General features: G+C 26.1%; 2 protein-coding genes across 7 annotated transcripts in view; one reads left to right on the top strand and one right to left on the bottom strand.

Annotated features, from left to right (window-relative positions):
- Nucleotides 1-23,938, top strand: part of heph (polypyrimidine tract-binding protein 1 heph) — a 407,327-nt gene that overhangs the window by 43,002 nt on the left and 340,387 nt on the right. The gene's annotated exons all lie outside the window — the stretch shown is intronic.
- On the bottom strand, nucleotides 2,622-10,070 carry LOC107065279 (carboxylic ester hydrolase). Of its 3 annotated transcripts, none has more exons than XM_015318822.2 (10): nucleotides 9,902-10,070; nucleotides 9,481-9,647; nucleotides 7,584-7,718; nucleotides 6,383-6,542; nucleotides 5,820-6,307; nucleotides 5,336-5,504; nucleotides 5,041-5,213; nucleotides 4,117-4,261; nucleotides 3,731-3,860; nucleotides 2,622-3,252 (listed from the first exon to the last, which is right to left on the bottom strand). In XM_015318822.2, exons 1-10 carry the CDS (start codon nucleotides 9,999-10,001, stop codon nucleotides 2,952-2,954), a joined length of 1,968 nt encoding a protein of 655 aa, XP_015174308.2. In that variant the 5' UTR covers nucleotides 10,002-10,070; the 3' UTR covers nucleotides 2,622-2,951. The 3 variants fall into 3 exon arrangements, with proteins under 3 accessions (XP_015174308.2, XP_089028989.1, XP_089028988.1); XM_089172863.1 differs by having other exon boundaries at nucleotides 9,481-9,572; nucleotides 9,902-10,069; XM_089172862.1 differs by having other exon boundaries at nucleotides 9,481-9,958.

The raw sequence follows: 23,938 nt of genomic DNA, 5'->3' as shown, positions 1-23,938 counted from the left end.
TGGTACACATGGCACGGAACGTGTTAACTTTCAATTTTCATGTAATTTTTTACAATTGTAAAAGGTTCATACGGCGTAGGACTGATCACCGGAATAGGACTGATCACCCTACCCTGAAGATCTTTCGATCAAGAAACGTATAATATTATATACGCTGAGCGTAGCCGGTTGCGAGGTCTGATTTTTCGAGACCGTAAGCCAAAAATTTTTTTTTTTAAAAGATTCATACGCTGTAGTCACCAATGACCAACATGACAGTCAAAGTGTTCAAAATTATATTGAAAATTGAGGAATAAATATATTTTCAAGTATGTTCAACTTGTTCTTCTAGAATTCAGTAGTATAAATAAAATAGAAAGTAGAAAACAAAAGAATAGATGTACACAGTGAAAAAGAAAGAGAGAGAGAGAGTGAGAGAGTGAGAGAGTGAGAGAGAGGGGTGGGAAGAAAAAGAAAGGATGAGTGGATTAAAAGGGGAAGGTAGATGATTAATTTCTCTGTGAGCACGTCGGGGACGTTGGGGTTGTAGGAAAGCAACGAAACTGAATGCTGCATATTTTATATATGCGTTAACTCTCCTCCACGGTGAACTTTATTTCGAGCGAATTTCATTATACCTTTCGTTTATTAGACCTGTACCGTTAGGCCAACGAAACGTTGGTTCCCTATCCCATGGGATCTCTCTCTCTCTTTCTCTATCGCTTTCTCTCTTTCCTACCTTTACCAGTATTACGATTCTTTTTCTACTGTGTTTGTTCAAGGTGAACTACTTTTTTTTTTCTTTCTTTCTTTCTTTCTTTTTGTCTTAACTTGTAATCTTAAGATGTAACGTTAAATTAAATATGATACATTCAAATCTACGAATTAATATCTCTCAAGGATTTGTATCATTTTATTATGGTATTATTTTATTATGAGATAATAATAAATATTATTTCTTTCTTTTTTTTATTTGTGAGATCGTTTGTATGAGAGAGAGTGAAACGTAATAAGTATTTTTATGTGTAATTTCAAAAAAAAAAATTAAATATTTTACTTTTGGTAATAATCCATTTAAGATTTTTGTAATACTCAAAATTTGTGTTGATAATAATGGTGTTTTATTTAATTATATTTTTTTCCCTTTTCCCTGTTAAAATAACAAAGGTATAGATAATTTTTAAATAGTTAATAATATATTAATTGTAATTATATTTTTAATCGAAAAGAAAAACAAAAATAAAGAGAAATATATATATATATTTATTTATTTATTTTAATATTATTAATTATATATATTTTATATTGTGTTATATATATAATATATAATAATATATTTATATAATATTATATTATTAAAATTATTATATAAAATATAATTATATTATATAAAAGAAATATTATATATTATATTATTATTATATTATTTTAATTAAATTATATATTATTTATTATGTAATATATATATATATTATATATTATTTAATTTATTATATAATTAACTATTAATTTATAATTTAATAATATTATAATATTAAATTATATATATATATATATATATATATAATTATAATTATATATTATTTTGATACAAAATTATATCATTAAAATACGATGTTCAGATTAATATAAATCACTATGTAATATAACAACCATTTATGAAATAAATACAAGAAAATATAATATATGTTATCAAATATATACATATATATATGTATAATTGTACAGATCAACCAATTAATTTTATGTTATCTCCAATTAGAGTTAGTTGGAGATTAGATAGGCCAATTCACATGGTGTTAAGTGTCACCAAGCATGAACGAATTATTACGATTGTGTTAGTTTTATACGCGTTTAACCTTTTGCATATACGCTCGTTTCTATACATCTGTGTGCGTCTATACATGTGTATGTGAAAAAGAGAGAGATATATATATATATATATATATATATATATATATATATATATATATATATATATAGAGTAATATTGGTATAATGATTCGAAATGATACTTCCTAACAACGCATATTTAATCGCTAATTAAGTACCCACAAAATGGAACCTGTTTGCCTGTCACATTTCGAGCAATACCACGAACATGGCTATCGAACTTCGCGTCACATTACTATTGTGTCACAGTCTATACTATTGTAGTGTATTTGAGTATATGTATGTTTGTGTGTGGGTGTGTGTGTATGAGAGAGAACTGTCAGCATTGGGCATTGGTCAACCTGTTTCTCGATACCAAACGTCGATTCCCATTGACCAAACTATTGTTAATTAGACGATTGAATTGACAATTGGTCAATCGATCATTTTTTTCTACCTTTTTTTTTTTTTTAATTTTTTTTTCTTATATTCAATTATTCAGTTAAAATACAAACCAAAATCTGCTGCCTTTCTTTCTGTTTCATTTTTTGTTCAATCTTTTTTCTTGGAATAATATTACTATTTTATTATTTTATAATTATTTATTGTTATTTTAATACATAAGTTGACCTTTTGTTTTTTTTTTACATTATTGTAAATATAATTTAATTTTATATATCTTTTTATTCTAAGAAAATATTCTTTCTATTACAGCATAAAAATTATTTTATTTTGTTTTATTTTATTTCCTAATAAAACAAATCTTAAAATATGATTTAATTATACATTTATTTACTATTAACAAATTTAATATATTTAATTGTTTACAGCGTAGGCCAAAAGTTCTATTAGGTAAATCAAATATACTTGATATTGTAAATAACAAATTTTGTCATATTTCATAATTACAATGTTACAATGTATTATTATTTATTTGATTTATTTAAAAACTTTCAGCCCACTTAGGAACTTGCAAATAATCAATTGACATACTTAAGAACTAATTAAAAATGCAAATGAATAAAAATATAATTAATAGAAATATTAAAAAAAAAAAACAACAAAAACAAACAAACAAAAAAATCTTTAAAATCAATGTGTCATACATATATCGAAACAATCATAAATATAGTTAAAATATAAACATAACAGTTTGTTATTTGCAATTGATAACAACCATTATGTTTATCATGAATATTTTCATCATATAAATACCATTTAGGAAATTGATTACTATAATTATACATTAAATTATTCCAAAAGTTCATTCTTTCTTTTAAAACAAAATAATTATCGAATTTTTCTATCGTAATATTAACTTCTTGATTACCATTGAAAAGCATGAATTCGTGATGATTACGATACGCTGGCCAATTGGGTACACTCCAAGTACTCGGCACCCTGTAAATATGTAATAGCGATTAGAATCCAAGGATCATCTGGATTACAGTCGGTCGAATGTTGTGCCAACGTTGTTGATAACGTCCGACATTATGATCCGGATATGGGTTTGATACAAGACTATACTATATTCAAACCCATGTGTTTCCATATCTCTCCCTACCTCTCTCTCTCTCTCTCTCTCTCTCTCTATGGTCATAATTTAACGATAATTATGATTTTCGTTGATTAGTTTCTCTAACTTCCTACCACACAAACCCAAACCCCTTAATTCGAACCTTAAATTAATCGATTTATTTCATTAATTATATTATTATTGTATTCATTTTTCATTTTATCTTTTTCTTTTATATACGGTTTCTCATTAATATTTCATTAAATATAAGATCAATTATGATAGTAATTTTTTTTTTCAAATTGATTTATTCATTTATATTTGGGTTGTATTTTGTTAAATGTTTCAATGTTTAATTCTTACCCTTTTTTTATAAAATTTGACCATAATTCTGTCAATACGTGTATCATGATTGTATCACTTTTAGTATTAGACGATAAATCGTATTGCAACGATGGAAAGAAATATTTAATATCGTCAGAATGAGATATACCTGCGAATACAAAATTTGTATGATTATTTTTTTCAAATTTTATTTTTCACAAATTTATAATGAATACTTTTTCGTATTACGTTGGTTCGAATTTACGTGAATCAACAGAATATAGAAAATGTTTATTAATAAATTTTCGCATTCCCTTTGGTTACACTTGAAATAAGATTCACAACGTATTACGTAATTATTCTGTATATTTATTTAAATCAAAAAAAATATATATATTTATAAATAATTATATATACATTTTTACCTAAAGGTTTTGAACCAAATACTTGAGTATTACTAAATGTCCCAAAATAGTTGAAATAAAATAAATACAAATTTGATTTCATGACTTTTGATAAATAACTTATTGTTTTGTAAACTGACCATATAAATATTCCATCGCTTGTAATCTAAAAAAAAAAAACAGTTTTAAAATATAATATATATATATATATTAACAATTATTAGGTCGAGTCATAAGTAACTTTCGATGCAGCTATGTAGAATCTATTTTTCGTATTTACCTATTATAAGTCACCGAAACAAACGGATTTCCAATATCACTATATACATGAAGATTCAGTTAGTCTTCTGTCAACTTTTTTATGTGCAGTCAATGTTACATTTAACAATTTTTTCTTAACCACTAAAATGGATAGTAAAAAGTGCATATTCGACATGTAATGCTTTGAAAATTGAAACAAGGCAATAGCACTAAAGTGGCAACTGAAATAATATGCAGCGTATACGGTGCAGGACTGATAACTGATAGGGCAGTTAGAAATTGGTTTGTAAAATTCCGTTCTGGAGTATACGATCTTAAAAGATGAACCGAGTGTAGGACGTATTTCCAACTTTGATGAACCTTTTAAAGGTAATATTGGAGCAAAATCCAATAGATACGTTGAAATTGCAAAGAGTGCAAAAAAAAAAGACTCCATGAAAGGTGTCTTGCACTTATTAGTCTCATTCTTTGTCACATAAAAAACGAAAGTTATTTATGACTCGATCTAATATAATAATAAACTTATATATAATATTTTACGCATAGATTTTATTTTGTTATTTTATTTTTAATTCTAATGTTAAAAAAAAAATCCCACGAATAAACTTATTTGAAGAAATAATTGTTTGTTTCATTAAAAATAAAAATAAATCTAATATTTATATAAAAAAAAAAAATACTCACCTCTGTGATCTTTTGCAATTGTGTGTTAATATCATTGTCTTCAAAATAAAAATCTTTAATGGCATTGACAAAACCATGTCTATTAATAACATATGGCATTTCCAAAAACTTTGGAAGTATCGTGTCAAATTGATCTACAAATATTTTCAGGTTCTCAGAGTCCACGTATAAATCTAAATAAATACAAAAAAAAAATATATATATATATATATATATATATATATAATCATTATTTATATTATATTTAATATGTTTACGTCAATGAAAAATTGTCATTATAAAAAAATAATTTTACCATATGTCTTGAGTAAACCTTCGTCATTAACTACCCCCATTATACCGGGTATGTCACGAAAAAGTTTTTTTTCTATTATTTCTATAGGGTGCATCGTTAAAATGGCTTCACTTGATTCATCCTCGATTGTAGGTACAAAAACACAATATGGATGTTTATGTTGAGAATACTATAATAAAAGAAAAAAAAAACAAAAACAAAACAAAACATATAATAAATATTTTTTATTTTTATACGATATCTATGATATTCCAATAATTTATCAAATATTTATTAATAATAATTAATATAATATTTAATTTAAAATATATATTACAAAATATAATATTATTTATTAGAAATTATATTATTATTATTATTATTATTATTAGAAATTTGTTAAAGATCAAATCATAAAGATATTATAAATTTAAATTAAATATTTATATTTGTTTTAATACTAATATAGATAATAATATAATAAAAAATGAATTTTTATATTTACGTGATGTGAAAGTGCAATCAAAATAGATTCGGCATCAAATGATCTCATACACATAATTATTTCTAAATCCATTTTGTAAGATCTTTTATCTGTTGATTTTGCAACATTCCAATCTTCTTTAATATCATTATTATCATTTGCAACAATCGAATTACTAATTAATGAATTAACAACGTCTAAAACTGTTGGACAAGTCAAATAATTGGCTATACTTTCGGAAGCTTCTCTTATTTTATGTTTTGAATGTACTGCCCATGGTGTTAATGCTGTACCACTATGTAATATATATTTATGGAATAACCCTTCGGTTTTCTTCGATAATGATAAAATATGTATGGAAGCTGCACCAGAACTTGAACCCATCAGTGTTACGGAATTTCGATCACCTCCAAAACTTTCTATGTTTTGTTGCACCCATTTCAAGGCCATCACCATATCCTTTAATCCATAATTACCTGGGGCAATACTATTACCCAAACTGAAAAATCCTAAAATAATAAAAAGATATAGGATATTTTGTTGTTGTTGCAATTTACAGAATAAAAAAAAAGGATAATATTTACCAAAAGGACCTAATCGATAATGAAACGTGACTAAAATAATTTGTTGATCTGCCCAATAAGTTGATGGATATAATTTGCTATTGCTGCTACCTTTAATAAATGCTCCACCATGAATAAATACTAATACAGGGTGTTTAGAATGTTTTACATCTGGTCGTTTCTATAACGATTGAAAAATTCATTATATTAAATTAATAATTATTATTAATTCATATTAGGTTTATTAAAATATCAATATAATTAATATAATACATATATATATTTATATATTTATGAATGCATGTATCTTTAGAAATATATATACACTATATATATTATATTATATATTATATGTTCATAAGCATACAAAGCTGCGAGATATAGCGTTAAGTGGCTGAAATATGGCGATGACAGCATGACCAACCAACCTTGGCTCATTTATATTTAATTAAATCACGTGATATAACCTTGGGAAGTAATCAAGCTTCCGTTCCATTTTCAAAAGAGTTGGAAAATTTGTTAGATATTTTTTTTTGTAATTTTTGTTTCGTAACTTGCAAACATTTTGTCTCGACAAAACCCCTTTCTATATATACATGTATGTATATATGTGATATTTGTGTAAAAATCTGAACTTTAACGTTTGCTTGAAATAAAATGATTTCAATGGGAAGTAGTACCTACTACTAGTGCACCATCACCATCACCAACCACCATCACAACCACCATCAACCAACATATTGCAATCGATCCGTTTGTATTCGTGTTTTGATGTGATAGATGAAATCAAGTGCGCTTTGGTAAAATAAAAGTACTTTAGATATGTATAGAAATTTTGTTTCTCGTAATCTTTCTAGTTTTTGGTTTGATATTTTTGATTTTTGCTTCATGTTGTACTTGTTCATTGATGTTCTTCTTATGGTTGTACTCGTTGTTGTTGTTGTTGCTGTTGTTGTTTTTGTTAATTTTGATTTTATTTGTATTCCCATTGTTCCTTCGTCAATTTGATTTTTTTCTTTTCTTTTTTTTTTTTTTTTTTGTATATTTTTTGATTTAATTTAATTATTTATTTTTTGTTCTACGCGTTTTAATAATGATCACATTTGTAAAGATTTTTTTTTTTTTGTAAGATAATTAATTTTTAAATGCATGCATATTTGTTGAATGATATTTATATTTATTTATTTATTTATTTTTATTTATTTATTTGTTGTTACTTTACCGCTGGAACGAAGACGTTTAAATAAAGACAATCCTCTGAGCCAATTGTGGTGTTTAGTTTGATTAGTTGAATACATGGTGGACCATCCCATTGTGCTTCTATTACATCCCATGAATTATTCCATGCTTTTGGTTTCTACAAAAAAATAATTCACAAAAAAATTGTAGTATATTTTAATAGTAAGCACATTTCATTATCAAATCGAATGACCTGTTCTAATATCTTTATCAGAATGTTTACCAAAATATAAATCTAATTTGACGAAATCACGCGAATACTTATTACATAAATTATATACACATAATTTAGATTAAACATTATATCGTAAATGTCTAATTATGTTTTGGCGATTAAATGAAACGTTCAAAAGATATTCAGAGACAAAAATCAGTACACATGAAAGTTTGATGATGAATATCTTTTGAACGCTTAATTTTAATCGCCAAAACATAAGACACCATTTTTATAGAACAATGAATTTCCTATAAATATTTCTATTGCGCATTTTTTAATAATTATTTATTGTCGAGTTATAAAATTCATAAAAAAAAATGAAATTTGTCTGAAAATAATCAAACTTCAATCTTCAATATCATTCAAATGGTGAGGTTTACGGAAAATATATAAGATACCTTTTTTGTAGAGCAATTGATTTCCTATAAAATTTGTCTAGAATATTTTTCTGTACAATCAATAAATAATGAGGTATGAATTTTAATCTATTAGACTGAAAAAAAAAAAAGAAAACTGAGACGCGGAGGACCTTCCTATTAAAATTAAGAGCTCATATTGGATGAGAATTTTTTTAAGGTGTCTAGCAACCCATTTTTCCATGGCACTTGTAAAAAAAAAAATATTTGATTTTTTTGACCCACCCTAATATATATATATATATATATATATAAAGACTTTCTTTAAAAACTTGTCATATAATGTGTTACATAAAAAAACAAGCAAAGTTTAAGATTTAATTTCAACCCTAATTAGACTTTGAATAATATTTTGACGTTTTTAACCCTTTCAATAGGGCGAAAAATCAATCCGAGTGCATTCCATTACAAATGGATCAGTTCATTTCTCCTCCAAACGATTGTTCGATAAAATAACTTTTATGCCTAAAAAATTGAAAGACTTGGAGACGCATAAACGTCCCCATAACAGTGCACCATCAACAACAACAGTGATTTCACAATTGAATTTTGAATTGATTGAAAAATTTTAACAGCATATGTCCTCTGTCGGTGCGAAAGGGTTAAACCAATTATTTAAAATTTAATTTAAAGTAAAAAGTAAAAAAAAATAAATAAATAAATAAAATCAATAAGTATCAATATGATAAATTTGGATAAGAATAAAAAAAGAAAAAGAAAAAGAAAAAAAGAAAAAAAAATTTATTTTGCAGTAAAAGACAAAATTATTTAAAAAAAAAAAAAAAAACAAACTAATTAACATAATAAGTTTTGATAAGAATAAAAAAAACAAAATTTATTTTACAGTAAAAGACAAAATTATTAAAAAAAAAAAAAACCAACTAATTAACATAATAAGTTTTGATAAGAATAAAAAAAAAAGAAAAAAAAGAGAAACAAAATTTATTTTAAAGTATTATAAAAGACAAAATTATTTTAAAATAAAACCAACAAATTACCATAATAAATTTTGATAAGAATAAAAAATAAAAAGAAGAAAAAAACAACTAATTAACATAATGAATTTTGATAAGAATAAAAAAAAAGAAGAAAAAAATTTAAAACCATTTATTTTAAAGTGTTGCAAACAATTATTATTTTAAATAAGAACCAATTATTCTACAACGAAATTCTTTTTTTTGGTTTTTTTTTTTTTTTTTTTTTTTAAATAAACATTGAATGATGAAAAAAAAATTGCAAAAACTTACTCGAAATCGTAGATTACCAATTGGTGGTTCAGCATAAGGTATACCAAGAAAATTAGCGATATTTAATCCTTTAGAACTTTTACTCCACTTTCCTATAATAGAACCAAATCTAGTTTTGACAACGGGTGGTTGTTTATCAATATTATCAAAATCAATTGCAAATATCACTGGAATTAAAATGAAAACTATCAATACTTGACGACACATTATAACTTAAATTGATGATTATTGGTTGAAATGTAAAATAATACGAGGAGAATAAGCAACGATTCGTTGGTTCTGTCGCGAATGAAGAAGAAGAAGAAGAAGAAGAAGAAGTAGAAGAAGATTATACGAACGATTGGAACAATGTGGACAAATAAAATGAATGAGTGAGATATATATGTAAGATTCGTGAAAAAAACTGGACCGGGACTCGAACCACGGATCTTTCGCTTTCCGGGCGACTGTTCTTTAACCAATTGAGCTATCCAGGGCCCACCGACCAGTTCCCCTCCACGAATACTTATCAAGTTTGGCATGGAGGCGTTCGTCCATATGTATGTATATAGATAAATATGTATCTATATATGTACATATATGTATATATACACTGTAACTTTTAATTACGTAACATAATAGTAGTCTACTAGTACGTCAAGTACCAATCATGCGCATAAATAAACTGCGCAGAAGTGATGATGATTATATTATATTCACATTGAAGTTATAATTATAGAATATATCATATATATTAGGATAATATATAATACTTGACACAATAAAGATTAAAAAGGTCTTTTGATGATGTCTTCAATAATTACTCCATATCATTTAATGGTAAGTTAAACGAACAAAAATTATTTTTATCAACAACAAAATTATTTGTTAATTATTTCGTCGTTATTATCTTACTTCTTCGTATTTTATATATATATATATATATGTATATATATATATCGGAAAGATAATAGATAAAACTGTATGACGAGACGTCTTTTTTTGAGTTTGTTTTTATTTTTTTATTTTTCAGTTGAACTAAAGTTTATTTATTGTCTGTTTAAAATAAATGTAAAATTAATCGAAGTTTAATGATTTTAATAATAATAATTATTATTATATTAATATTAATTATTTATGGGTTACACACACAAAACAATCTTATAACAATCTTATCTTCTATCTCAGATCGTTGAAAACATTTTTCCATTCGGCATTGGCCTGAATTTTCGTTCGTGAATTTTTTGTTGCTTCATCGTTCTACGTCGTTTATTTTTTTTTTCTTTTTTTATTTTTGAATTTTTTTGAATTTTATTTTTACAAGAAGAAATATTTCTCGTGAAAATAAAACTTCGATACATCATCAGATAGTACATACCATTCTTACAGGGCAAACGATTTTCTACGAACGTGTGCAACGACGCAGTTATTTTCTTTCGACGTTCGAAAGGATTCTTCTTACTGTAAAATGCACCTTATCATGCGAGATTTTTGCATTTTACACTATTGTTTTCGAAGATACTTTCTACATTCGTTGTTTTCTTTTATTTCTTTCTCTTTTTTTTCAATCAACGCGTTGCATACTTTTTATAGAACGTTTGCACGTAAAGTTTGTTATAATTCCACAAACAAGAAAATTAATATAATCGTATAATATATAATATATAAGAAATAATATTTAATATATAAGCATATAGATTTTTTTATTAATATATATTTTTAATAAATATGAAATATAAATTTTATATTTTAATTTAGTAAATATATTTAATGTGTAGTAAATGTATTTTAATTTAGTAAGTATATTATATTTAATTTAATAAATATATTATATTAAATTTAGTACATATATTATATTAAAATTAGTAAATATATTATTTTAAAATTAGTAAATAGATTATATTAAATTTAGTAAAAATATTATATTAAATTTAGTCAATATATTATATTAAATTTAGTAAATATATTAATATGTTATATTAAAATTATAGTGTATATATTATATTAAAATTAGTAAATATATTAAATTAAAATTTATAAATATATTATATAAAATTTAATAAATATATTATAATTAATTTAATAAATATATTACAATTAAATTAATATAATTAATTTTAATTTAATTATTTAAAATATATATATATGAATATCGAATATTAAAATAATTTAGAATATACAAATGTAAACGTTAAAAAAATAATCATATAAAATCATATATATATAAATATAATCATCAATTAATTAATTATTCATTGAAATTATCAATATTAATAAAAAAAAAAAGATAACTATAATAAGATAAAATAAAATAAGAAAAAGTAGAAGGAAGAAAAAGAAGATAGCATAACTAATGTCAAGAAGATAAACGGCACAGTAAACAAGGCGTAACTTGTGAAGGTGCGGTAGAGATTTCTCGTAGAAACGGACCGGAAATTCTCAAGGGAAGCCCCTTGTCAGGAAATTGTTAGGACTTCCGTTGGCAGTAGCAGGATCCTCCTGTCATGGGGTACCGACTTGTAATAATACTACCACCCTCTTTTTTAACTTATTTTTATTCTTACTACTTCAAGTTTTTAGTATTCCTATATATATATATATATATATATATATATATATATATATATTATATTTTATTATTATATAAATGAAAATAAAAATATAATTAAATGAAAAATTAATTAATAACAAAAATCATCATTTGATCATTGATCAAATAATCAATAACAATACTATTTTTTTTTTAAAAAGGTTATGATTGGTTGAACAAAAAAATTATTAAAGGGGACCTTCTACTCTGCAATTTAAAAAAATTTTTTTTTTTTTTTACATTTTTCGAATGTATATATAAGTAGAAATATTGTGTTAAAATTTCAAAAAGATCCGATGTCTCAAACTACATTTTTGGTGCCTGAACGTAACTACCTCGGACCGCTTTCCTGAGCGTTCGGCGCGCACGGACGACTCTTATCTTGTTCAATCCCTTTCTCTTTCATTGTTTATTCAAGCAGTTTTTTTTATTGTAATCTGTATAATCCTTCGTATTGTCAGGTATATTTTTCGGGGGATCAGACATAGAGAAATATATAACTGTCTGAAGATGATGATATATAGATTATTAAATTATGATGATGTTAATGGGCTAATAATTTGAATAAAACGTGGCCCATTGCTGGGCCCATTAATCGGCCAATGATCAACTACCATTAATGGGCCGATGATAACTACCATTAATGGGCCGATGATAACTACCATTAATGGGCCAATGATAACTACCATTAATGGGCCGATAATAAATGCCGGTAATGGGCCGATAATAACTGCCGGTAATGGGCCGATAATAACTGCCGGTAATGGGCCGATAATAAATGCCGGTAATGGGCCAATAATAAATGCCGGTAATGGGCCGATAATAACTGCCGGTAATGGGCCGATAATAAATGCCGGTAATGGGCCGATAATAAATGCCGGTAATGGGCCGATAATAAATGCCGGTAATGGGCCGATAATAAATGCCGGTAATGGGCCGATAATAAATGCCGGTAATGGGCCGATAATAAATGCCGGTAATGGGCCGATAATAAATGCCGGTAATGGGCCGATAATAAATGCCGGTAATGGGCCGATAATAAATGCCGGTAATGGGCCGATAATAAATGCCGGTAATGGGCCGATAATAACTGCCGGTAATGGGCCGATAATAAATGCCGGTAATTGGCCGATAATAAATGCCGGTAATGGGCCGATAATAAATGCCGGTAATGGGCCGATAATAAATGCCGGTAATGGGCCGATAATAAATGCCGGTAATGGGCCGATAATAAATGCCGGTAATGGGCCGATAATAAATGCCGGTAATGGGCCGATAATAAATGCCGGTAATGGGCCGATAATAAATGCCGGTAATGGGCCAATAATAAATGCCGGTAATGGGCCGATAATAAATGCCGGTAATGGGCCGATAATAAATGCCGGTAATGGGCCGATAATAAATGCCGGTAATGGGCCGATAATAAATGCCGGTAATGGGCCGATAATTTATTGATAAAATTTTTATATAAAACTGTCACTTTGTAGCTGAAGTCATACAGAATATAAAACCATTTTACTTTTATGTTTCAGGTAAGCCATTCTCAAGTTCTGATGGAGCTACCAAAGCACTAAAGTTTTAAGGTGTTTTTTTATACTACTGTTTTTGCAATAAAAAATTAATTAAAATGAAAAAATAAAAATTCATTTATATAGTTTAAGACTCAATTTAACAAACCCAACAACTTTTAGATCGATATCTTTTATAGGTTTCTTGGAAAAAATTCGCGAAAATAGCCATTTTTTTAGGTGCTCAGAGTAGAAGGTCCCCTTAAAAAAAAAAAATAAATGAAGATTAAATGAATCATTTTCATATAAAAGATTTAATGTAAAAAGGGTTTGTTGTGGTTTCTATGTAAAATCTTATGAGAAAACTTATGGCTCCAGTATACAACACATATCACATGGGGATGGAGGGGAGTATATATAACATATAATAGTTATAGTAATCCAAAACATAGACTCGGGAACATATTTCCTCGGTCGCGTTAAATGCTCGAGCTGCGTCAGATTACGAGACTATTTGTCGCGGTCGACTAAATGCGAGTCGTTCTCTATGACTATGCATCACGAGAAGCTGTAAAAGGAGAAAAAAAAAGAAATAAAAGAAATAGAGAAAGATAAAGAGAAAGAGAGAAAATTAGAGAAATAGTGAAACCCAAGAGAAGAAAGAGAAAACATCGCCTTGGATAACGAATTGCACTAGAAGTGTATGACGTTCTCTTTATTTTTCTTTATTTCAAATCTTTTACAAATTTATTAACATACTTTACGATCTTTTTCATACATTATTCTCAATAATTTATTTTATTGTTATTTCTAAATTTTGTACATTTAAAGAAAACAATAGTTATTATTCGAACAAGGCCCAAGTTACCGACAGAGTATATGCTTTTTCTTTTCAATCTTTTTCTTCAAGCATTTTTCTTTCTTTTAAATCTTAAAAAAATTTATTAACATTCTTTACGATCTTTTTGATACATTATTCAATAATTTATTATAATATTATTTCTAAAGTTTATATATTTAAAGAAAACAATAGTTATTATTCGAACAAGGCCCAAGTTACCGACAGAGTATATGCTTTTTCTTTTCAATCTTTTTCTTCAAGCATTTTTCTTTCTTTTAAATCTTAAAAAAATTTATTAACATTCTTTACGATCTTTTTGATACATTATTCAATAATTTATTATAATATTATTTCTAAAGTTTATATATTTAAAGAAAACAATAGTTATTATTCGAACAAGGCCCAAGTTACCGACAGAGTATATGCTTTTTCTTTTCAATCTTTTTCTTCAAGCATTTTTCTTTCTTTTAAATCTTAAAAAAATTTATTAACATTCTTTACGATCTTTTTCATACATTATTCTCAATAATTTATTTTATTGTTATTTCTAAAGTTTATATATTTAAAGAGAACAATAAATCTCGAATTATTCGAACAAAGCCCAAGTTACCGACGGAGTATATGCTTAATATTAACAAAATACGTGTACAAATAAATTTATATATATATATATATAGATAGATATAATATTATTACACATATATAAATATATAAAAGTTTTGTAATATAAAGGTATACACAGATATATAACGTATGAGTGAGTGTATGTTAGTGGGTTAATGGATATTACGATTCCCATTCGTGCCCTTAGCTCTTTTACCGAACCTTGGGGTGTACTACCCTTTACTGAACGAAACCCAAAGTATCATCGAAAGAAATAAAAGAAAGTAGAGAATGAAAGCACACACACACACAAGTAGTAGTAGGAACCTTTTTTTTGTGTTTATTTCACAACGAATAAAGGAATAGAAAAGAGAAAATAAAATAAAAAATAAAACGGTAGCTTGATTTTACACTTAACTCTTTCATTCAATGACCCAATAACAGTGTTTTTTTAACCCTTCACCCCTTCCCATCCCTTCTCACCCCCTACCTCCATTTCGTTTAAAAGAAAACTTGATTTTATTTTTTTTATTTTTACCAGACAGAAGACTCTATTTTTGGTTTGAGAAATCGTAATTGATCGAATTTGACTATTCATAGGATAAATAGAGTAAGAGAAAGATAGACAGAGAGTACTTTCTATGTATGTTTGTCTGTGTGTGTCTGTGTGTGTGTCTGTGTGTGTGTGTAAGAGAGAAAGAAAGAAAAGAAAGTTCGATATGGTTCGTGGGCGAACCGCGAAAACGAAATTCCCGCGGACAGGTTAATGGCAATATCATTATTGCAGACGGTCGTTATTCACTCTAACAAACTGTGGCCCACGATGCATTAATCTCCCGGGGCAATGCATCACCGGCACACCAGTGCAGTGCTTTCTCGCGTTAAGAGAGAGAGAACCCCACCTCACCACCCCAACGTTTTCTCTTCTCTAGTTCACTTTTCCTCCTACGGTTAAATCCCCACCTCAGATCCCACTTGTTTAGAGTAGGATAGAAAACTTTTAGAAAAGAAACATTGAAAAGAAAAAGAAAAAAAAGAAAAGAAAGAAAAGAAAGAAAGAAAGAAGCATTGTTCTTTCAAATTTGTTTGTTTTGATATGATAGAATCATTGAATTAATAAATAGGTTTTGTTATACTATTTATTTTCTATGATTTTGATATATTTTATAATTTGTGCATGTGTTTTTTATTAAAAGAATATGAAGGATTTTGTGAAAATAAAATTAAATTTGATGTTGGAGGAAATTAATACAATGTTAAGAAAAAATATATGTAACATTTGATTAATAGATTAATTTATTATTTTAATTTAAATGATAAAAAAGAGTATTACATTAAATTTAACAAAAAAAAAAATAATAATTATTCTGCAATTTTGTAATTTAATATATTCTATAATAAGATATATATATATAATTTTTTATAATATATATTTATTAATATATAATATTAAATGTATAAATATATAAATAAAAAATATAAATTATAATATGTAAAATATATTTAATATTATATATAATATTATATTATATTATAATAATAATTATATAATAATGAATTATGTAATAATAATAAAAAATTATTAATATTAATATTATATATATAATAAATATAATATTTATTATTTTGTGTAATAATATTCAAATTAATAGGTATAATTACCTATTAATTCAAATAATAGTGAAATTAATATATATATATATATATTGAAAACTAAATCGATATCTTCTGCAATTAAGGAAAAATTCGCCATTACTTATTGGCCAATCTAATATCTATTTATCTAGTTCTCTATCTTTCTCTCTCTCTCTCTCTTATTCTGACTCCTGGAGGAATGGTCACTAGGGTGTACTAACGCGTTAATCAAGTATTTACCATTCTATTACTACACTACCACTACTCCTCCACCCCCCTATATTTCCTTCTACTTCTATTATATTTTGCTACTTTCATCAACTAAATCGATTTTAATATGAAACTTAAGATAATTATATTATTTCTTTTTATCTATGAATCACATAGGTATTTTTATCTGTATAACTTATTAAAGTCTTTTCGTAATATATATATATAAAAAGAAAAATCTCTGAGATAGAAGAGAAAGTCAAACGGAAAAAGTCAAAATTCAAACGTTAAAGTAGTAAAGTATGTAACCAAGTGGGAGTGAGGGGTAGTTGCAACTTGGTGCAGGTAGTACATAAGGGAAAAGTTTGAAATATTTTGTGTCAGGTAAATTCTCTTGATTTCAGAATTTTCTAAAGTCCGTTCTGACTTTTAAGTAAAGAAAAAGAAGAAGAAGAAGAAGAACGTAATATAGGAGAAGAATGGGCGTTTAAGGTGTGGGTAGAGGTGGGTGAGCTGTGGGTTAGATCAAACTCGCGTGTCTTTGCATCGAGAAATAACCTTTTCGTAAAAAACATCTCGTGCGGAAGAATCGATCATGCTTGCAATGGCGAACGTAATCCAAACCACACATACACACATATGTGTATATATATATAAAGGTGCGTATAGGTGTGTATATAGTAGTTATATGCACATATGTTTGATATATATGGTAGGTTGTTCTCTGGTAGCTAGTATGCATACGAGGTGGCCGCGGCTGACCGGGTTTTGTGCAGTAAAATTTGCATTGAACAATGTAGATATGACGTAACGCAAGTTAGACAAGAAATATATATAGATACGTGTATACAATTAGTTTACAGGAATATTCGTATTTTGTTACTGTACTATATTATAGTATTTTTAATTATTTATATTATGTATATATGATGCGATGTATTTGTATAGAATTTTTTTTATTATAATTTGTATTATTTATATTATTATATTATAAATTAATATAAAATAATATTATAAAATATTATAAAATATAATATATAATAATATAATATTTTATATTAATAAATAAATTATCATACTTTTAACTTATGTTAATTATTGTTTCAATAAAACATATAACTATTACGAAACTTTATATTATTGACAAAAGAAATAATAATAATTATATTATATATATATATATTTTTTTTTTGTTATAAATGAATTCGTTTATTGAAATATACACAATGATACAATAATTCGATAAGAAGTTTAATTGAATTATAAAACAAAAATCGAGTAATACTTTCTAAAAGATAAATATATCGAAATTTTCAATCTTCATTAAAGATAATCGAAACCTTCGAAGTTTATTATTATACTGGAGGGTTGAATTTCACGAAGGAAATGTGAAAGAGAAAACGAGAAACAGAAACAGAAACAGAAACAGAAAACAGACAAAAGATAAAGATAAAGAATCAAGTTGAAAGTGTAATAAACGAAATTTCTTTTGATTCCATTGGGTTTGCCTTATCAACACCATGATCTTTGATCATTATAAAATTGATAATAAAAATCAACTGATTGTGAAACTCACAATCAGAGACTGGGTAAAATAATGAATGCGTGACACGTGAACATATAACGGGTGTGTAATGGTAAATTGAAATTGATACCATATAATGATAGTTGATCTGAAAAAAAAAACCAAAGGGGTTGTGAGTTGAAAGATAGGAGTTGATTTTTCGGGATAAAAATGAAAATATTATTGAAATGACGAAGGAGGGATAGAATAAATCAATGATTCATGGTGTGCCTGATGTGTGCCTAGTTTAAACTTGGCTATCGGGAAATGTGTCGAAACGATGTCCTTTCGTGAATTAGCGTCGTACCGCAATAGAAGCCGAATTATCATCAAATATGTCATCGCGCATTATGTATTTGCATTTGAAATGCAGCATTAAACGTCAACGAGTAACGTTTCTCCTCTCTCAATCCCCCCTCTCTTTCCCCTTTGTCTTTCTCTTTCTCTTTCTCTCTCTCTCTCTCTCTCTCTGTTGTAAACTCTAGCTAGCTAGTAGACCAGGTAACAAGAGAAGTCATCGAGCAATCTAATAATCGATCTCGTCATGCGAATTTCGTTTACAGTCGTAGTAATTTGTTATCAATCGGGAAATCAATTAGTACGTATTAGTAATTATTACAATCGTAATTCGTTTATCGATCGGTATACTAATCAAATTTATTAGTAAACCGATGTATCCAAGAAGAACCTTTATTATCATCATAATAATCATCATTATGATTTTTATTATTATTATTATTATTATTATTAGCTTTTACTATTCATTGCAATTTCTTCTTTTTATAATTTACTAGGAAAAATCGTACAAATATTTTATTTAGTGTTATTTTGTATATAACAAGAAATATATGTTATATAAATATATAACATTATATAAATTATTAATATTTATATAATATAATTGAATATATTATATATATATTATATATATTATATATTTTATTTATATTATATTATATTATTTATATTATATTCATATTATAATAATATAATAGTATAAATATAATAATGTAAATTATAATATATTTCTATTATAATATAATAAAAAATAATAGTAATAATATATATATTATATTTATACAAATATATAATGTAAATTGTATAATATCAATATAAAATACACAAAGCTTGAATAATAAATAATTGATATCATTTAAGATGAAATATCGATAACCATTAAATTGGTAATATTATCGATTTAAATCGTATGTAATACATACGTTAATAATTGATTGTTAAGAACGTTATAACAATAAATAATTAAATCAAAACAGATGACAAGATATATCTATGATCTTTAGATTGGTAATTGTTTCGATTTAGGTTACATATGGTGGTGACTATATACATATATACATTTGTATATAATATACATATATATGAAACGTATTTCATGGTTGATTCAATGATTATAAAAATAGTATAAGTGCTATGAAGGATATTAAAATAGATTGAAAAATGATTGATTTGTTAGATACAAGGACGACTTATTTGTTTAACAGTTGGATCATTTGTTGAAACTTCATTTGTTCAATGCCCATTGGCAAACTTACACAGAACACACACGTCTAATCTCACCTGTCCTTTTCACTCATTGCAAAACACATGATTAATAATCAATCCTAAATTATTTTTTTTCTATTTGTTGCACATTGTTACATAACACGATGTAAAATAAAATCTAACAAATTGTTAATGTTGATGATTATATTTTTGTTATTTATTAATAATATTATCATATTATATTGTTGTTATTTATTGCTAGTTGAAAGTGTTAAATTGTTCTTATTTTTTGTTGTTGTTGTATTTTAATGCAAATTTGAAATATATTTTTGTAAGTATTTTCCATTCGAATAATTTCGAACTATTTCTGTCATCAATTTTGTTAATACTTTATCGATATTATTATATGTTGTTGCAAATGTGTTGATTTTAGTTCAATATTTGTTTTTTTTTTTTTTTTTTTTTTTTCAATGATTTCAATAGACTATTTCGGTGATTGGTTGACCAAAGAGAGAGAGAGAGAGAGGAGTGCATTTTTAGTATCCAAATTTTCTGATTGAATACTCTTCAACCAACTTTCAACCGTACGCACTAATATTGCATCTCATATTCGTAAACATCAGCAATTTTTTTTTTTGTATTTTGTTTGACCAGCCTGAGTTTCTCTTTCTTCCATTTCTTTTTTATTTTTGTTTTTTTTTCTGTTTTGTTTGTTTGTTTGTTTGTTTGTTAAATATCTTTTGTGTAATATGTTTTACACGTAACGCGTAGAAATATTTTAAACAAATCAATAAAATTTGAACCATTTTTCTAGCTACGAGAAAAGAGAACGAAAAAAAAATGGTATATATCACGAATAAAAAAAAAAAAAAAAAATATATAAAACAAATAAAAAAGGAAAAACAAATTGGTGTAAATGAAAGCAACGAGAGAGAAAGAGAGAGAGAGAGAGAGAGAGAGAAACATTGGTTTTTGCTGCGTTTCATATAAAAAACTTGAAAATACGAATTTGTTTGTTCATTTGCTTGATGGATATCGATCAAAATTATTTATAGAAAAAAAAAACAAAAAAAAAACAAAAAAAAAGAAAATATGGTACGAATAAAAATACATATACAAGTATTTCGAGATCGATCACACGTATACACATATGCAAACGCGATATATATATTATAAATTGATATTAAAGTAGATAAAATCACTATTACTCCATTACATGGCTGTGTGCATAATACTTAAACTAAATTAGGTTCGTTTAACGATAAGCAAAATCATTATTACACCATCAGTCTAACTTAAATAATCCTAGTATAAATAAAGCTAATTTAAAAATCAATAAGATCACTGTTATACCATCATTAGAGACTCTAACATAATCCCTGATTAAATTAGGCTCGTTTCAAAAACCCTATAAATTTACTTTTACACCATCATTAGACCCTAACTATAAAATTTTAAATTAACATAAATTAGGATATTTAAAAATCAATGATGTCACTATTACGTGATCACCCTACGTAAATCCTACGTAAATCCTGTATAACTACCAATGAATAAATTTAAATATATATAACAGAAAATATAGAAAATCATTCTATTGCATTAGTATTTAATTATAATACACGTATACGTAAAAAAGAAATATATATATCTACAATAATTTTATCAAAACTAGATTTCAATGCTAAAACATAACCAATGAAATAATTATATAATAATTATTTATTATTACTTTTTAATTATATTATATTATTAAATATATATATAACAAATATAATATAATAAATTATATTAAAATATATAAATAAAATATAGATTTAATATATTAATATTAATAATTAATATATTAATTAAAGATATATATATAATTTTAAATATTTATAATTGAAAATATAAAATATAATATATTTATATATAATTATAATATAATATAATAAAAATAAAATATAATATAAAACATGTGTGATAATAAGTTAGAATATATTTAAAAATATATTATTACAAAAAAAAAAAAAAAGGTAATAATAACAATAAAACAAATATTTCATTGAAAAAAAGGTAGCACACAGTGTACTCGTGGAACCTTTTATGAAAATAGACGTGCAAAAATGGTCCCACGAGAAAAACCCCATGGACGACGACGATCGGAAAACATATCGAGATTCTATTCCTGGTGGCAGCATTTTTCCCTCACCCCTTCCCTCCCCAATACCCACCAAGTTCCATCCCCTTCCTTCTCATTCCTATCACACACTCTACCACCCTCATCCTCCTTTTTTTTTTTCTTCCTTCCATCCCTCGTTCATACTTGATCTCTTTCTCTTTCTATTTTGCGCATGCGCATCTGCGTTATACCCTTTGGCCGCATGTTTATTCAACGCATGCCCGTTCATTACCCACACGACAATATTGGTTGATGGGAATTGCTTGTATCCCGTGATACGCACGATTAGATATGCGGGTTCCTTGTTGCCAGTGTGTTTAGGTGATTCTCTCACGTGTATGTCCTCTATGGGGTTGCGTGAACACACATACACACTCACACACTGTTAATCTGCGTTACGTTATTTTGACTGTTTCTTCAAATATAATTACATTTTACAATTTTTTTTTTTTTTACATTTTGTACACTTATATATAATTATTATATATATATATATATATATATATATATATATATATATCGGATACATATGGGGTTGTGTGAACATACACACAATTATAATTCGTAAGAAATTACACGTATTAGATATAAATGTCAAATTTTTTCTGTAAGACTATGTTCTTGATAACATAATGTTCAAAAATAGAAATACAAAAAAAAAAAAAGAGATACAATTACGAGAAAGAACAAAATCGTTAACGATGAAAACGATCAACGTAGGAGTGCTTAATTAAAGCAAATGCAATTTTTAAATACTAGGAATTCTCACATACACACACACACACAAACTTTATTATATCGTATAACAAATTGTAAAAGTGGAATGAGCAATGTTATTATATGAACAAAAACAGTTTCATAAAACAATTTTATTTTTATCGGTTTCAGTATAACACGTTATAAGAACTGATGGAGTTCATGGAATTTCAATTAAGTCTACTATAAAATTTTCTAATCTTTTCTAATCAATTACGTAACATATTCATCTGCACAATAAATAAAAATAAAGAACATAAATCAAACGTTTCTATGAATAAAAATAAAACAGATGATATAATACTTCATAAAAAATTCACCACATTTGCAAAAGTTACATACCTTATACCTACTTTTACTTTATTTCACTTAAACACGTTATATAAATAGTTCAGAATTTACAAATAGACACATGTGTATGAAACTAAATTGGTCATTCTAGTTAACGATGCAAATAGGTTTTTAAAAATAAACAAACCGAGCTATAAGTAAATCTCTGACAATAGGTTTAGTTTCTATCATGACAGAGTAATGCATGACAATGATAGAAGAATGAAAGGGGAGGAAAGGGGGAGAAGGAGGAGGAGGAGGAGGAGGAGGAAAAGGGGTTAAAGGGGTTGAGTTGGCGAGGTTAATAAAGAATGAGAATAAGAGGAACGTCGAGTATGTCTTTTGATAGGACGTTGGTAAGGATCATAAACGTCTAACCGAACATTAAAATACATCGTTCACTAGAAGTACCCTAACTGTTCTCCTTGGCCGTTATTTCTGACGTTATAAACGAAATTTCCAAGTTAAGAGTTTTACGTATATATATATATATATATGTATATTTACGTGACTATCGTAAATATCATCTTAGGTTAGTGAGAGAAATGTTTCCATGAAAATTACCGAAAACTGCCACGCATTTCTTCGATTTTCTACGAAAACTATTCTCTAACGTTTATGGTTTTATTTTTGTATTGTTTTATATTATGGAATTATTTCTATTAAGGATTGAGTTTATGCATATTTGATCTTTGATTATTTTGAATTAATGTTTATTAAGAAAATTTATGTGTATGATTTGCAATGAAGATTTTTATTTGATCAGAGTAATTTC

The sequence above is a fragment of the Polistes dominula genome, unplaced genomic scaffold, assembly GCF_049000335.1.
Source record: "Polistes dominula isolate Pdom_NZ unplaced genomic scaffold, Pdom_raw_medaka contig_23, whole genome shotgun sequence".
NCBI lineage: Eukaryota > Metazoa > Arthropoda > Insecta > Hymenoptera > Vespidae > Polistes > Polistes dominula.
This window is presented reverse-complemented; position numbering and strand designations above follow the sequence as displayed.